The following is a 16,732-nucleotide window of genomic DNA, read 5'->3' as shown; positions in this document are numbered from 1 at the left end:
CCATTGCTACTTCTACTCTCATTTGTTTACTGTTTTCTTTTACTGTCTTTTATTACTCTGTTTATCCCTGTGGTATGCAGGCAAGAAAATGTGTTGACAACCTGTGCCACAACTCCATGGACTACCAATTAGATTTAAAGAGCATAAATCTGTTATAAGAAGAAAACAGTGTTCTGAGCTGAATAGGATTGTCCAATCGTTACTGTGAGGAATGGGACAGCTTTTGGGGCCTGCATGGTCACATGATGTTTTTCAGTATCATGATGCAACACAAAGCATGTGAAAGGCTTTGATCAAAATAAACATTCAGTGGACGTAGCATTATGCAAACTGTATTTTCTAACATAATTTAGTTTTATTTCAGTAATATTAAACACAGTTCCCTTTTTGCATGCAATGCTTTAAGTAACTTGCTCTCTGTAAAACATTTAAGAACAACTGACAACCATACCCTTTGGTTTGCACCTTGAGCAACTTAAAGCTTGCTTATAGAAAAAAAATAGTTCAGTTAAAGGGCATTGCAATTATTAAATAAACATCTGCAATAAAAGCAAGGAACCAAATGAAAAAAAAGTTTAATAAAACCTGAAAATGTTCTCACTTACAGTGAAATTAATAAGACAGGTCATTTTTATCCAGAGCATAACTGTAAAAATGTTAAACAGTAGTACAAATATAGAGCACAGTTACACATTTGTAACACCAAATGTTTTACAAATACTATTGTTGAAGCAGAGATGGAGCAGTATCTGGGTTTAAAGCTGCACAAAGCTGCAGTGGAAAAGCATATGAAGCAGCCTGATGTGGCCACAGGTTATCACAGCCATTTTTTATGTACAGTAAAACTTGTTATTCATGTTATGGGTCCATAATAATTGTTGCTAAGTGTTGTAGGCTATATTATGTTGCTTTTATCTTTTCTTCAATACTGCTACAACAGTAAAATTTCCCACCAGGATTAATACAGAACTCTATTTATCCGTCTTATGTTTGCGTATTGAGTTGGATCTAGTGCTGGGTATTAATGAGCACAGACGCGTGAATATAGACGGTACAACACTCTGACATGCTGAGCGTGTCTGTAAGCTGAGTGAGAAGTACTAACTAGTTACTGGCATTGTCATAATAGCATGCATTGGTGCTCATCGTAACCACCTTATGCTACAGCATAAGCGCCTAAACCTGAGGACACAGGATAAGGTCACATAGGGAAGGCAGGGGGAGGGAAGTCATTGTTAATTGGGGCCCCTGCAGCACAGTAAGGCCCCACAGCCTCCCCAGGCTGAGGGGGGACAAAGCTAGGAGGAACGATGACCAGTGGGAACACCACCTCTGGGTCAGTAGCAAAACTGATGTCCAAATACACCTGGGAAACACAAACAAATGAAGAAGTAAAATCTGTCTTCATCAGAGTGTCAAAGACACTGGTACCATTAGTCAAAGGACTTAATACAAGAGTGTTTTGAATAAAAAGTCTTTACTTACAGGAAAGGTTCGTCAGACAGAAAAGCAGTCCAAACACAGGCAAAAGTATCTAAAAACTTAAGGCAAGGTCTCAGTCAAGAAATAAAAGAATAGTCTGATAAACACTATTAAAAAAGGACTTAAGGTTGGAACACTCACTGAAGGAGGAAAGATGAACTGGTAGTGAGAGAAGGGAACAAACAGACTACACTAGGGAAGGAAGGATAGTGAAGCATGTGTGCAACTAATCAGGAAAATATATAACCTTAAACAGCAGACCTGGACACAGAGAGGATTTAAAACAAACTGCCATTTATGGAACTACTAAAACCACATCATGTAGCAAGTTTCTTCGGTGCACTTTGGCGCCCACTGAAGGGCAACACCACTATTATAAAATACACATAGTGCTGGTATGCCTTCCCCTTAATAGGCAACTTGCATTTGTGAGAGGCCAAAGAGCGATGTCGACTGGCAAGGTACAGGAATATTGCTAGATTTTAAGCAAATATAACTAGCATGTTCTAGCATCTACAGCCCTGTTTGCATGTGGAGTAGGGGTGTATTTAAATTAACTGTTGCCATTGTGTTTATAAGCTGTGGCTTAATGGCCAAATTGAGGAGGGTAATTTATTACATGCTAGCTGAGATAGGTTTGTAAGGTTTTAAACTAACAAGGCTTACTTGTAAATCGACATGTACAGAGATAGCAAAAAGAGCGAACTGGTTTCTTTTTAGCTGGCAGCTGGTGTTTGAAGAAGTACTGTTGAACCACACACACTTCGCAAGAAAACCACAGCTCTGTGGCCAAGTTATATACTGCTGAAAGCAGGTTCCCAGGGTGCTGTGTGGGAATGTAAAAGAGACCATTGTCCCAAATGTAAGTTAGTTACTATTAGATCGACTTCAAAGCTGCTATCTTTAGGTGGAAAAGCTACTCAGTGTTGCTTTCTGTAACCATGCAGTCTGATAAACATGATTATTTCTGGTATTATATGTGTATACATCATGTTATACTTTAGTTTTATAAGCTTTGGTGCTGTTATGTTGTTCATGATCATTGAAGCATGTGATCTATCAAAAGAATCATCTGTTACAACTTCTTAAATGCCAATAGTTGCAAACAAAAATCTTACTGAGTTGATGTAACATCACTATTTCATTGCTACTTACCTTGAGGAAATGTTCAACTGAGATTAATTCACAATTATGGAGACTGTGGGTGACATCATCAGGAATCTCCAGTTGGCAGGACACAGTTTCCTCTGAATTCACGGCGATAGTCTCCCCAACCATTTTGCAAAGACTTTTTTCACTGGGGTTAGTGGAACCACTGGCACGGTACACTGTTTTCTGCTGTAAACTGAATTTGGGCTTCATTTTTTTGGAAGAGGAGTTGCAGATTTTGGCAACAACAGATAAAGTGTCACCTATCAAAAACAAATCATAACATCTTAATATGCACCCTTTTTTTCTGGAAAAATGTCACCACACACAAAGATATATTTAACACATATTCACAGTAAGAAGGTTTTGCAAACTTGTCAATAAAGCATATGCATATATACAATCTACAAAGCTGTACAGTATCTAGTATATACTGACAATACATAGTATTTTATGTCTTACATCGACACTTGGTTGTGTTCCTTGTAAGACTGACTTTACCTGGAGAGCACACCTTTGTGTTAACAGTAGCAGACATTTGAACTTGTCCTTTGGAGAAAACCCCCATCTCTTTTTCCACTGAACCAGACTGGGGACACTAGAACAGATCATAAAAACAAACATTTCATATCAACTCAGTGCCTCATACAGCTGAAATTCAAACTTCAGAAGAAATACTGGCATCTTGCTAGCTTTAAGATGATGATGAGCAGCACTGTATGCTCTCTGTCTTCTCTAATGGGCCATACAATCAAAGGAATCAATACACCGCACCACTCTCCTCACTCCCAGCGCCACTCCTTTTAGCGGAACCCAATCCATTTCCTGTTTATTCAAACAACTGGTTTGTGGTTTCTTCTGTTTCTCAACATGTTGCAATTTTCATAATATAATATCTCAGATTACAGAAGATCCTTTTGCCTGCCTCCTCCATTTTACAGACTATTTAAGTATAGTAAATCGCCGTTATGTTTGAAATTTCTCCATGCCAGACTTCACTAATCATTGTTCAGACACATTCTGTATAAAATTGTTTTCACACTTAACTCTTTATTGCTGCCTTTCCGCTAAACCCTTTAATTTTTATTTCAATTTAAGCCACCTGACGCTTAAGTCTAGTATCTTGTTATCCAAAATATTTTTCATTAAAATGTATGAAATTCATAACATGTTTTTATTGTAGTAACCCACATACCATGACCTGCCCAATGTGTGAAAGGGACTTTGAAACAAATCTGAACTCCTGTTGTACTTTGGTAGGCCACCGCCAGCTCCTGGACATCTTTGCTTCAAGCACATAGACAGTTCTTCCATGAATCCCCTTGAAGGATGATGGCATATCCCTGTAAAATATAACCAGTCCAAATATGCAGTTATTTATAAAATCAAAAGATGGCAACATAGGATAAAATGTTAGATGCTAGAAATTGCTACTCACCCCTGTGGGATTTGAAGCCTGAATTTAAAGCGATGGATTCCTTCGGAAAGTTGAGTTCCTGCAAAAGATGTGAGATGATTAACACTTTCTGTAGAGACTTTACAAATGAAGAAGACTCTATTTACTGATCTTGATTCATGTAGGTTTACTGTGTGCTATGGGGTCAGTGAGATTTTGAGACTCTTATGGTTCTAGGAAGCATAACTTGCAGACTATAATGTAGCTATGACATACAAGTAGATAACACTCATTTGTGATGCACTTCAGGGGTGTGGTTGTCGTGGTTTTAAAAACTGAAGGAAACAGTTTTGATGTTGGTGTTGTCTCAGTCTCCATCTGCCATCACTTATAACATGCTAACTGCTTTTCACTATGTTTTTTAATCTGGTTATATATATATTTACTATTTATTAGTAATATGTTTGCATATATACATACATAACCATTATATTTAATCGTTGTAAAATTCCTGTGCAATGTTCTGCCGTGCTATAATTTTCACTTACTATATATTTCTATATATTAAAGTAAAAATGCTGCACATTGCGTCTGTATTACAGTTATCCTGTGCAACTATAAATCATGGACATACAGTATCTGTATAAGTGAAAAGTGAAATTATACAGATATATATATATTTTTTTAAATCTGTAGTAATTTCGATTTTTGCAATAACTTTTGTTATGCTTCTCCTATTAAAAACAGGCTACATGTCTCATTATCTAAAATAACATTATGTCCAAGTGGTCAAGTGAGCAAGTAAATCATACTCCGACACATGTATTCACCATACCAGTCTCCGGTACCAGGTACTTTTTGTCTTTGAAGTATCTCCTGTGTGCGCTGTATGATTTCTTGTTATCTCCGCTGCCTCGTGTCCAGCTCACGTTCGTGTCCCCTTTGGCTTTCACGAAAAGCCCTTTCAATTCTGTGTCTTCTGTCAGTGTAAAGCTGACTGTGCCTGCGATGGTATCTCCTTCAGAAAAAGTGCCCTCTTCATTGAGAAATTCATAAACGAGGTTTAAGTCCTTAATCGGAGACATTTTAGCTGTGTTGTCAGTGCTCTGTTTCTTCCACTTGTGGCTGCACGGCACGAAGGATAACTGTCAGCTGCCTCCTACAGCTGGGTGTGGCTCTGCCCAGAGACTGCGAGAGAACCATCACTATTGTTTCATGTGAGGCAATTCAACATTTATTTAAACAATTCAGATATTACAAAAGCATAATGTGCAACAGGCTATTCGGTTTTACACAATTTAAGATGATTATTTATTAATGTGGAGTCTCCGGGGTCTTCCTCCCAAAGTCCAAAGACATGCATGTCAGGTTAATTGGTGACTCTAAATTGCCGTAGGGGGGGCATGTGAGTGTGACTGTTGTCTGATTATATGTGTCAGCCCTGCGAAAGTCTGGCGACCTGTCCAGGGTGTACCCCACCTCTCGCCCAATGACAGCTGGGATAGGCTCCAGCCCCCCACGACCCTTACGAGGACAAGCGATTACGGACAATGCATGAATGAATTAATTTATTAATGTAATTGGATTTTTTGCTGGTATGAATGAAATTTTAAGTCATTTATTTATAAGGACAAAAGTAAATAAGTAGTAGTAGTAGTAGGTTGACAAAAACTTGGTACCCTATTAAAATCAACAAGTCAGAGAAAACACCAGCAGTTTATAAGTATAACAAATAAGATATGCAAAGTATTGTTCAATAAAATGGACAGAAGTAGTTGTCTCCTGTTAAACTCAACAGACTGGAAAATGTTAAGAAATGTTTAATTGGTCACTTTGTTAAATGCTTTTATAAATAATCTATTGCTTTTATAGCCCATATAAGTGTTAGTATTTTGCATCATAATTAACAAACTCATTTTGTCATTAACTATACATTCTAGTGTTTTGCATCAGATTTGCCAAAAGCAGATAATGGGACCAGCACACACCAGTGGATGGGTAAACAGGTGGTGGTGCTGAATACTTTTAGGCTCCTGGGTATCCATAACTGCCTGAGTGTGGGGATGCAGGATAAAATAATGTTGCTTGTCGCTGTTGCTTGGGCTCATGCGCACCTTTAAGTGGTACTCCACTGAGATGATGTCACATTTCTGGTTTGTTTGCATTAGGTCAAGAGGAATCTTCATCGCACATCTGACATCCTTCTGTGTTTGAGATTCAGTGCAGTTATAAATCATTTGTGGATATGATTGCAGTCACCGAAGCCACTGAAAACTGTATGCTTTGTAAAATAAAGTGATTTGCTGACTGTGGCTCCTCTGAAAAACTTATGGAAAAATAACTAACCACCACTCGAGTGACTGGTTAAATCACAAAGTAGTCCCACAATATTTTCAGTTAAAAAACTTTATTTACTGACAGGGTGTACCGGAGTAACTGTTGTTGTTTACATACATTTTCTGATAAGAGAGGAATAAAAACCATAACACACATGATAATAATAATAATAATAATAACACAAACCATTAAATCAGTCATTGTGAGTCTGAATGGCATGCACTGCTATGAACAGCACTTCCATAAGGTGAAATCATGAGGCCACAATGGTGCCAGCCACCAATATTGAATAATCCCCTGAAGGGAACAGCTGACAGCTAGGCAGCAATTAACAGTTAAGATATTTAAAGCTATTTAACCTACAACTGATTCCATGACGACTGGCTATGAATACAATATATACTATTATAACTAACCAAACTTGCAGAATAAATGTGAATTAAAACAATACAAGTTTACAAATGGCAGAGCAGAGACGTATTGAATGGAGTTATATTAAGCAAAGGCTCTATACAGATGGAAGCTAACACTGCAGACACTCATTTGGTCTTAAGTGGGCCTAATTAGCACTGCTAGCAGTAGCCAAAATGAAAAGGATACTAGAATGCATAAAATATACATAAAATACATAAAATAAATTAATTAATAAAATATGTAACCTAATGTACATATGTACAGGTCAGAAGACAAACAAAACAGTCAAGAACAAACATAGCAGCACCTGTTTTGGGCTAATTAAGAGGATGGAGTTAACTGGATTCACAAGCAAAAGTGAAGACAAATTCCTGCTTCTGTATGGTGCATGTGCAATTGTGCACAAGGTTTACTTCCAACTCAGAGTCTCTCTGACAGCCTCTCATCAGCAGCTAACCCAGTAGCACAGCTGAAAACCCCTGAGTCAAAGAACAAGGGGGCTGTTGCGCAATAATGGACTCGTTTAGTTGCTAACCCTGTAGCACAGCATACCTACAGCAATGAGCAGTGAGTAGCCAGGCTGGGTAGATTATTCAAACTGAAAGACTTAGACGACTTAAAGCTTGCTCAAAGAAGCAAACTAGTAAACAAAAATGTTCTTTTGCATAATTTGGGGAATTCTCATCTGAAAGACTATTTAATACATTTACTCTTAAACAGTTTAGTATTCCATATCCATAATTTCAGTCTTAGAAAATATTTTTTGAAATGTTTTTTATGTGCCCACTGAAACTGTTTAAATTAATCATTTGCTATACATAATGTCAAGTGTTTGGTTGCTGCTTTCAACACCATACAGGCGTTAAAAATTGAATCGTGTGTTCAGGATGCATGAAGCTGGAGGTGAGAGAACAACAATATGAAGCGATTAAGCTTGGGATAATATGCTAGCAAAACCCTCAGTCTATTTTCACCACTGCAGTTATTTTGGTTTGACATCAGAACACAAACTTTACGTACCAAACATGATCTGTCTGTATCATGTATAAGTCATGGTTATTTGTCTTCTCTGTAAAGTTCAGCTTTTTTTATCTGACCCTGTTGTACTGAAGGTGTCCTGAGCAGGGGGGAAAATGGATGCGTAAGATGGAGGTGCATCTGCCTGTTGAAACAGAGGTGGAGCAGTCGGGGTTTGATGCTGCGCTGTAGATGAAGCTGCAGTTGGAAACCCGTATGGAGCGGCCTGTTGTGGCCATGGATTATTATAGCCACTTGTCATGTTTGCAGGCAGAGTGGGATATAGTGCTGGGTTTCCATAAGCACCTGAACCTGCTGGTGCAGGATAAGGTCCAACAGGGAAGGCAGGGGGAGGGAAGTCGCTGTAACTTGGGGCCCCAGCAGCCCCAGCTGGATAAGGCCCCATAGCCTCCCCAGGCTGAAGTGCAGCAAAGCCGGGAGGAACGATGACCAGTGGAAACACCACCTCTGGGTCAAAGGCAAAACTGATGTCCAAATACACCTGGAGAACATGAACATGTACAAATGTAAACTCTGTCACCATCGAAGATGTTTGAAGCAAATGATAATTGCAGCTGTTAATTACCTTGATGGTGCAGTCTGATTGATCATTGTTATTCACTATTTATACAGCACTTCATACTGTAATTTTATAAGACACTGTTATATTGTTTATGATCATTGAAGCGTGTGATACGAGCCAAGAACTGCCTGTGCTACAAATACTTCATTATTTGCTAATTACTTTCTGAGTTGATGTCAGATCACAATTACATTGTTACATACCTTAAGGTAATGTTCAACTGAGATGATGTCACAATTTTGAACAGTGTAGATGATATTGGCAGGAACTTGCACTTGGCAGGACACATTTTCCTCTGAGTTCCCCGTGATAGTCTCACCAACCGATTTCCACAGACTTTCGACACTGTGTTTGGAGCGAGCTTGGGCATGGTACGCAATTCTCTGCTCTATACTGAATTTAGGCTTCATGTTTTTGGTGGAGTTGTTGCTGATTTTGGCAACAGCAGACAAAGTGTCACCTATCAAAAATAGATAATAACATGGGGGGGGGGGTTGAAAGAATGTTACCACACAATAATTAAACACACATTACTGACTCTATGTATGTGTTTTACTAAAGCCTGTGCGTATACTGAAACTAGCTTAAACTTGTTTTGAGATATGATAATCATGCTAACATTAATACCTGAACAATGGAAGTTGACTGAGTAATGACACAATGCTACAAACATTTTGTGTCCACATCAACACTTGGTTGTGTTCCTGTGACTTTACCTGGAGAGCAGAACTTAGTGTTCAGGGTAGCAGACATTTGGACCTTTCCTTTATGGAAAACCCCCAACTCTTTTTCCACTGAACCAGACTGGGGACACTAGAAAAAAAATTCATGCACACAAACATTATTTCATTTTAATTCAATGTCTCATATGGCTGAAATACAAGAAGGAAATACTGTCATCTTAATGGTTGAATATAGGATTGAGAAAAACTGTATGCCCTTTCTTGACTCCTTTTGGCATAATCCATTCTTTATCCCGTTTATCCAAACAACCGAATGATTCTGTTTGCTCAACTTATTCCATGTAATATCGTATGGTATTTCCAGTTACAAAGGGTCCTGCTGCCTGCCTCCTTCATGTTACATTTACGCATAGTGCACAACTGTTGTGTTAGAATTTCCTCTATGGCAGACTTCATTAGACTATGTTCAGGTACATAGTTTGTTTTCACACTTAACTCTTTATGACTGCCTTTCCCACGATCACTCTTATTCTTTTCTTTCAGTTTGATCTAACTGGCTCTTTAGTCACGTGACTTTCAAATATTTCAGTTTATTTGGAAAGTGTAGTGTGTATTCAATTCATTAAGGGTTTCAGTGTAAAGTATTCCACTTACCATTACTTTGCCAGGGTAGGAAATGGACTTAGAAACAAATTTAAGCTCTTGTTGTACTTTAGCAGGCCACCGCCAGCTCCTTGACATCTTTGCTACAAGCAAGTAGTGAATATTTCCATGTATCCCCTTGAACGATGATGGCATGTTGCTGTAAGACAACCATTCCACAAATGCATTCATTTGTGAAAGAAAACAACTATACAGAATTAATACAGAACTAATGCTAGATGCTAAAGATTACCACTTACCCCTGGGGGATTTGAAGCCTGAACTTAAAGCGATGCACTCCTTTGGGAAGTTGAGTGCCTGCAAATAAGTGAGATCATTACACTTAATGCTCTGACTCAAATGGCAATTTACTTTTATCAAAACAACATTTGTAAAAGTGCAGTTCAGAAGGTGTTTGGAGATAAAATATGGATCAAAATGTACTATATAGGCTGGCATACAAATAAATAAAATTTGTTCATGATGTATTTAAAGTGCACTTATTTGTCATTTTCAAAACTAGGGAAAAACTATTGTCAGATTTTTATTTTTTTAAACAGTGTCTCTAAAGAAATTGGATTTGGACAAAGTGTACATTGCTATAAACTTTCGGAGTAGGCTTTACTGTGCATGTGTTATGCAACCATCCTGTAAAACTAACGTCCATTACTCTAACATCTATTATGTCCACATCTATGTGCTCACGTGCACATAAAGTCCAACACATTTATTCGCCATACCAGTCTCTGGAATCAAGTACTCTTTGACTTTGAAGTATCTCCTGGACGCATGATACGATCTTCTTCTCTCTCCAGTACCCTCTGACCAGTGCACGCGCGCCTCCCCCTTGGCTTTCACGAGCAGCCCCTTCACCTCTGTGTCTTCTGTCAAAGTAAAACTGACTGTGCCTGCGATAGGATCTCCTTCTGAAAAACTGCCATCCTCGTTTAGAAATTCATAAACGATTTTTAACTCCTTTATCGGAGACATTTTAGATGTATATAAACTATGTTTCTCCCACTTGTTGCTACGCGGCTCACAGAGTCATCGCCTGAATTGTTACGAAAATTGCCATCTGACGCTTCCCGGAAGTGGGTGTGGGTTGGCTCGTGAATGTTGTTTGCCTCTTTCTAAAGAAATCCGTCAGTCGAGGTCACGTGAACTGTTGGGGCGGGGAGCACAGGGGACCAAAGAAAACAGAGAGCCTGGAGTAAATCATAGCTTTGAGGCAGGCAAAGGTGTGCTACTTGTGTAGGATGCATTGACTATCCCGTGTTCATAGACTGTCTCCACCTCTTTTGAGCAGATTAACTGTCCATTGTTTCTGAGTGCCTTGAGTGAGTGGTTTAAGTCATGTTTACTTTGCTTGGGTAGCTGTAGACCTACATCTAATATTGCTACTTAATTCTGATATTATTACGATCTAATTGAATAGGGATGTACTAATGTACTGATTTATATTCAGAAATATTTATTGATTTCTGAATCAAGAGACTAGTATAATTTAATTTGTGTTTATACCTTTATTAAGTTGTTGATGGGAAACCACTTAACTGCACCTTACAGAAGAGAAAGGGAATAATTGCTTTCAAATGGAACCTGCTTCTTCTTCATCTGTGTGCATCAATTAAGTCAAGTCCAGTGCACCCTGTAAAACGAGACCACAAGAAAACCTCCCAAAATGTTACATGTTTGGCAGATTAACATTTATTTAAGCAATCCAGGTATCACAACAGCATAATGCACAACAGATTATTTAGGTTTACACAATTTAAGATGATTATCTAACAGTATCTCATGAATATGCATACACAATGTACCAATTATTAGGCCATTTTACAGTTGAAAATTAAATAATTTTCTATAAAGACAAAAGAAAGATACAAATATGTCTTTGATAAAATGGAGGATATTGGGTGGTTAAAATTATTTGCCTAGTGCTAGGAATGAAAACAGAATTAAATAGTTCTAACAAATAGTTTAAACTGAATGTTTCACAGAGAGATTGAAAATAACATATTGATTCATACAAAAATAACACCTCTAATTCATCACTTATGACCCACTGAAGTGTGTATCTGTATTTGAATGGTGGAGGTGCACATGTGTCAATATACAAATGTATGTTTAAGGGTGTTTAGATACCTATTTATGGTGAGCTGTTGGTGTGGAAATAAGGCTCATGCTCATGCGCCCAGCACCACAATGACTGAGATTAATAATACAGAATCAGGCGTAGACACGTCTTTATAAATCTGATGAAAAAAATGCGGATGCACACTTTTGCCTTTGTGTGTTCACACAGTTTTAGTCGTGAATCTACACAGATTTTTATGCATCTGGCCCCTAGGTGCCAGATTGTAAGCATGCATCCAAGAGAAAAGCTACAAAAATGGCAGACACAGCACAGAAAAAACACAAATACAATGAGGTGAAAACGCCAAGTGGACAAAGTTTGTTCCAAAACTAGTTTGAATCTGAAGTTGGCTTTCACCTGCTGGCAGACACCAAAGGAAATACGTGTGTGAATAATGAGGCCAAGTGTGTTCAGTGCCAAGTGAAGGCACTGGGCAGTGTGCATAAACATCACAACCATTGTATAAATCAGTCCACAGGCTTATATCTGTAACCAAGAAAGTCAAGTAAGGTCTCAGTTTTTAAGTTACATTGCAATCTAATGTCCACCCTAAGACTGAGATTACAAGACAACCTCCAACATGGTGTCATGTGAGGCAGTTAAAAAAAATTAAACAATCCAGATATCACATCAGCATGATGCACAACAGACTACTCATGTTTACCCAATTTAATCTAATTATCTGGCAAAAACAGTTAATGACAATTACCATTATCTCATGTATAAGGACCATAGCCTACTATTTAAAATGTGTTAAGTACAAGGCATTTTTTAAATGGTGTGAGTTAAATTTCACATCATTTATTTAGAAAGAATAGGTGTAGATTTGATTTAAAAAAATGATGGATTTATTGGCACGGGAAACACACTTTTACACTGCCAAAACAAACAAAACATATACACACATTAAGTAAAAATCAACAAGACATTTATTTATATAAAGGTCACTGCTAATTGGTTAACCCCTCTGAAAAACCTACCGTTGGGTCAAAATTCACAAATTTTTCTGTGGCACTTCCAACATTTAAATAAATCGATTGCTATGATGTCAAGTGTTTCTAATTGCTTTCAACACCATACAGGTGTTGGTGTATTGGCAACAACTTAACCGTCTTTCACCATTGTAGACAGGTCATGTTGGTTCAAAAGCAAAACACACACTGCACTGTACATACGAAACATGATCTGTCTGTATTTTTTAAGTCAAGATTATCTGCGTTCTTTTTGAAGTTTAGCTTTTTTTATCTGACCCTGTTGTACTGAAGGTGTCCTGAGCAGGGGGGAAAATAGACATGTAAGATGGAGGTGCATCTGCCTGTTGAAACAGAGGTGGAGCAGTCGGGGTTTGATGCTGCGCTGTAGATGAAGCTGCAGTTGGAAACCCGTATGGAGCGGCCTGTTGTGGCCATGGATTATTATAGCCACTTGTCATGTTTGCAGGCAGAGTGGGATATAGTGCTGGGTTTCCATAAGCACCTGAACCTGCTGGTGCAGGATAAGGTCCAACAGGGAAGGCAGGGGGAGGATAGTTGCTGTAATTTGGGGCCCCAGCAGCCCCAGCTGAGTAAGGCCCCACAGGGAAGGCAGGGGAAGGGAAGTTGCTGTAACTTGGGGCCCCAGCAGCTCCTGCTGGATAAGGCCCCTCAACTCTACCAGGCTGAAAGGTAGCAGAGCTAGGAGGAACGATGACCAGTGGAAACGCCACCTCTGGGTCAAAGGCAAAACTGATGTCCAAATACACCTGGAAAACACAAACATATCTCGCAAGTGGACATTGTAGCTATGAATTAAGCTGAATGTGCACTCTGATTAACATAATCATCGTTTTTTATTATATATTTACACACCATTCTACACTGTAGTTTTATAAGCTGTTGTTGTGCTGTTATGTTGTTTTGATTGTTAAAGAGTGTGACATAAGCTACTCGACCGCTACTTGCCAACAAAAATTACTTCATTTCTAAGTTGTTGTAACATCACTATTACATTATTACATACCTTGAAGTAATGTTCAACTGAGATGATGTCGCAGTCATGGACAGTGTAGATGACATCAGCAGGAATTTTTACTTGGCAGGAAACAGTTTCCTCTTTGTCCAGTGCTACAGTCTCCCCAGATTTTTTCCACAGATTTTGGACAGTGTGTTTAGCACGGGTATTGGCACGGTACACTACTCTCTGCTGTAAACTGAATTTGGGCCTCATTTTTTTGGAAGAGGAGTTGTGGATTTTGGCGACGACATTTAAAGTATCACCTATCAAAACATATGAATAGACGGGATATTTTTATGGAAGAATGTCACCACACAATAAAAAATATTTTACATTAGGCTACACATAAACATACGCTATGTAAGTACTTTTTAAACTTAATAAAGCATGTATATAGTTTATATATGAAAAACTTGCAAGACTTGTTGTGAGATGTGATAATCATGCTAACGTTAATATTTGAACAACTTACGTTGCCCTAGTAATGAAACAAAGCTGGAAATACATAACAGTTTTATGTTTAGATGATCGTGGTTGTGTTCCTTGTAAACCAGAGTGACTTTACCTGGAGAGCACACCTTTGTGTTAAGGGTAGCAGACATTTGTACCTTTCCTTTGGAGAAGGTCCCTACCTCTTTAGCCACTGAGCCAGTCTGGGGACACTAGAAAAAAAAACCATACAAACACCAACTCATACAGCTGAAATGTAAAATTCAGAAGAAAATACTGTCGTCTTGCCATGTCTAAGATAGGGTTGAGAAATGCTGTAAGCTCTGTCTTGATTCTCTTTTGAGTGATAGTATCAAAACACTTCTGTCCTCACTCCCAGCTCTACTTGTTTGAGCAGAATCCATTCTTTATCCTGTTTATTCCAAAACCTGTTTAGGTTTTTTTTTTTTTTTTCCTGTTTGCTCAACTCATTCCACTTCATATCAAATGATCTCAGATGACAGAGGATCTTTTTGCCTGCTTCTTTTGTTTTATATTCAAGCAGAGTACACTACTGTTAAGTTAGAGTTTTCTCCAGGCCAGACTTTGGAAAGTGTTAAAAGTATATCAAACTCATCACGTGTATCACTGTATTATCCCACTTACCATTTCTCTGTTAATGTGTGAATTAGAATTTGAAACAAATTTGAGCTCTTTTTTCACTCCAGTAGGCCACCGCCAGCTCCTTGGTATCTTTGCCTCAAGCGCATAGTAAATATATCCGTGAATCCCCCTAAAGGATGCAGGCAGGTTGCTGGAAGACAAAAAGAGTCCTCAAGATATTTGTTTAAGACAACAACTACACAGAACTAATGCGAGACACTACAAATTCCCACTTACCCCTGGGGGATTTGAAGCCTGAACTTAAAGCGATGGACTCCTTTGGGAAGTTGAGTGCCTGCATAAAAATTGGGAATGATTAGTGTCCCAAATAACAGAGCCAGGGAGACTGTTGTAGTTTGTGTTGTGTGTTCAAAGAGATTTTGAAACTCATTTGGTTATGGGAGGTTTATCAAAATTTATGTAAGTGCAGTTAAGAGTGTGTTTGGAGATGTATAAAATAGGGATCAAAATGTATGATATAGGCCTATATACAATTAAACAACATTCATTCTTTATGAGTTTCCGGTGTGTGTGGAAATGAGAAATGAGAAATAACCAGATTTTCAGAAATGTTTTTTAACATCACATCTAAAGAAATATGCATTTGGGCAAAGTACACTTTAAAATAAAAACAGTCACTTGAAAAGCAGAAAGTATAAAGATCCTCAGGTCACATATTAAAAGTAACATGGGCACAATATAGCTGTAATTTACGAGTTAGATTAGAGCTCGTGTACGTGCGTTATGCAACCACCCTGTCAGATAACCCCTTTAACGATGTCAAGTGTTCAGGTGAAAGTCCAACACATATTAACCCTACCAGTCTCTGGAATCAGGCACTCTTTGACTTTGAAGTATCTCCTGGACGCATGATACGATCTTTTCCTATCTCCAGTACCCTCTGTCCAGTGCACGCGCGCGTCCCCCTTGGCTTTCACGAGCAGCCCCTTCACCTCTGTGTCTTCTGTCAAAGTAAAACTGACTGTGCCGACGATAGGATCTCCTGCAGAAAAAGTTCCTTGTTCGTTCAGTGCTTCATAGACAAGTTGTAAATCCTTTATCGGAGACATTTTGGATGTAGTGACACAACTTTCCCTTCAGCGGTTACTGCACGGAACGAAGAGTAATCGCCCAAACAAACCGGAAGATTTGTCGCTTGGGTTTGGCGCATGAATGTTGTTCAGCTCCACCCAAAGATTAAATACTGATGTAGGTGGAGGTCATGTGACTGCTAGAGCACAGGCACGCCTCGAGGCAGGTAGAGGTGAGCAACTTACGCAGGTGACACAGGTATTTTGAGTAGTGGTGTACAAACTACATAGCATACTTTTATATATAGATAGGCCTACTGCCTTGATTGAGCTGTAGTGAGGCCTGTTAAAAGTGTTAAAAAGTAGTAGAAATAATGAAAGTGGTTCCACATTTTGTATACAATAAATACTTTACAATATTATAAATAACTCAAATCACCTCAGGAATTATTAGGGTATTTTTTTAGACAAGAGTGTGTCCTTTTTGAAGCTCAACTTTTGTCATCTGACCCTGTGGTTCCAAAAGTTTCCTGAGAAGGTGAGAAAATGGACGTGTAGGAAGGAGGTGCATCTCCCTGTTGAAACAAAGGTGGAGCAGTCGGTGTTTGATGCTGCGCTAAGGACGAAGCTGCAGTTGAAACCCCGACCGGAGCGGTCTGTTGTGGCCACTGATAGTTAAAGCCACTTGTCATGTCTGCATGTTGAGCGGGATATCCGGAAGTGCCTGAATCTGTGGGTACAGGATAAGGTCCAACAGGGAAGGCAGAGGGAGGGAAA

General features: G+C 38.7%; 3 protein-coding genes across 3 annotated transcripts; all 3 read right to left on the bottom strand.

The window, feature by feature from the left end:
- Window positions 1–649: 649 nt before the first annotated feature.
- On the bottom strand, window positions 650–3,913 carry LOC121942882. The gene is made up of 4 exons (XM_042486176.1): window positions 3,827–3,913; window positions 3,133–3,229; window positions 2,638–2,894; window positions 650–1,366 (listed from the first exon to the last, which is right to left on the bottom strand). Exons 1-4 carry the CDS (start codon window positions 3,911–3,913, stop codon window positions 1,202–1,204), a joined length of 606 nt encoding a protein of 201 aa, XP_042342110.1. The 3' UTR covers window positions 650–1,201.
- A 2,504-nt stretch (window positions 3,914–6,417) lies between these two features.
- On the bottom strand, window positions 6,418–10,770 carry LOC121943139 (arrestin domain-containing protein 3-like). Its single transcript, XM_042486573.1, has 6 exons — window positions 10,444–10,770; window positions 9,964–10,021; window positions 9,716–9,863; window positions 9,095–9,191; window positions 8,582–8,838; window positions 6,418–8,297 (listed from the first exon to the last, which is right to left on the bottom strand). The coding sequence occupies exons 1-6, from the start codon at window positions 10,691–10,693 to the stop codon at window positions 7,857–7,859; spliced, it is 1,251 nt and encodes a 416-aa protein (XP_042342507.1). The 5' UTR covers window positions 10,694–10,770; the 3' UTR covers window positions 6,418–7,856.
- Window positions 10,771–12,665: 1,895 nt separating this feature from the next.
- LOC121942881 lies at window positions 12,666–14,686 on the bottom strand. The gene is made up of 4 exons (XM_042486175.1): window positions 14,642–14,686; window positions 14,398–14,494; window positions 13,839–14,095; window positions 12,666–13,581 (listed from the first exon to the last, which is right to left on the bottom strand). The coding sequence occupies exons 1-4, from the start codon at window positions 14,684–14,686 to the stop codon at window positions 13,072–13,074; spliced, it is 909 nt and encodes a 302-aa protein (XP_042342109.1). The 3' UTR covers window positions 12,666–13,071.
- Between the last annotated feature and the right edge of the window lie 2,046 nt (window positions 14,687–16,732).

The sequence above is a fragment of the Plectropomus leopardus genome, chromosome 5 (genome assembly GCF_008729295.1).
Source record: "Plectropomus leopardus isolate mb chromosome 5, YSFRI_Pleo_2.0, whole genome shotgun sequence".
Taxonomy (NCBI): domain Eukaryota; kingdom Metazoa; phylum Chordata; class Actinopteri; order Perciformes; family Serranidae; genus Plectropomus; species Plectropomus leopardus.
Note: the sequence above shows the minus strand (reverse complement) of the source record. Positions and strands in the feature narration are given on the sequence as shown.

What these genes read in the sequence shown, in the direction of transcription:
- LOC121942881 (XM_042486175.1), bottom strand. Translation starts at nt 14,686, where the DNA reads ATGGATTCTGCTCAAACAAGTAGAGCTGGGAGTGAGGACAGAAGT. An exon ending in CTGGGAGTGAGGACAGAAGT is followed by an intron (nt 14,495 to 14,641) that starts GTTTTGATACTA and finishes TTTTTTTTCTAG; the next exon opens with TGTCCCCAGACTGGCTCAGT. An exon ending in CAGTTGAACATTACTTCAAG is followed by an intron (nt 13,582 to 13,838) that starts GTATGTAATAAT and finishes TGTGTTTTCCAG; the next exon opens with GTGTATTTGGACATCAGTTT.
- LOC121943139 (XM_042486573.1), bottom strand. Translation starts at nt 10,693, where the DNA reads ATGTCTCCGATAAAGGAGTTAAAAATCGTTTATGAATTTCTAAACGAG. An exon ending in GTACTTGATTCCAGAGACTG is followed by an intron (nt 10,022 to 10,443) that starts GTATGGCGAATA and finishes ACTTATTTGCAG; the next exon opens with GCACTCAACTTCCCAAAGGA. An exon ending in CAGTTGAACATTACCTTAAG is followed by an intron (nt 8,298 to 8,581) that starts GTATGTAACAAT and finishes CATGTTCTCCAG; the next exon opens with GTGTATTTGGACATCAGTTT.
- LOC121942882 (XM_042486176.1), bottom strand. Translation starts at nt 3,913, where the DNA reads ATGTCCAGGAGCTGGCGGTGGCCTACCAAAGTACAACAGGAGTTCAGA. An exon ending in CACAAAGGTGTGCTCTCCAG is followed by an intron (nt 2,895 to 3,132) that starts GTAAAGTCAGTC and finishes TGTTTTTGATAG; the next exon opens with GTGACACTTTATCTGTTGTT. An exon ending in CAGTTGAACATTTCCTCAAG is followed by an intron (nt 1,367 to 2,637) that starts GTAAGTAGCAAT and finishes TGTGTTTCCCAG; the next exon opens with GTGTATTTGGACATCAGTTT.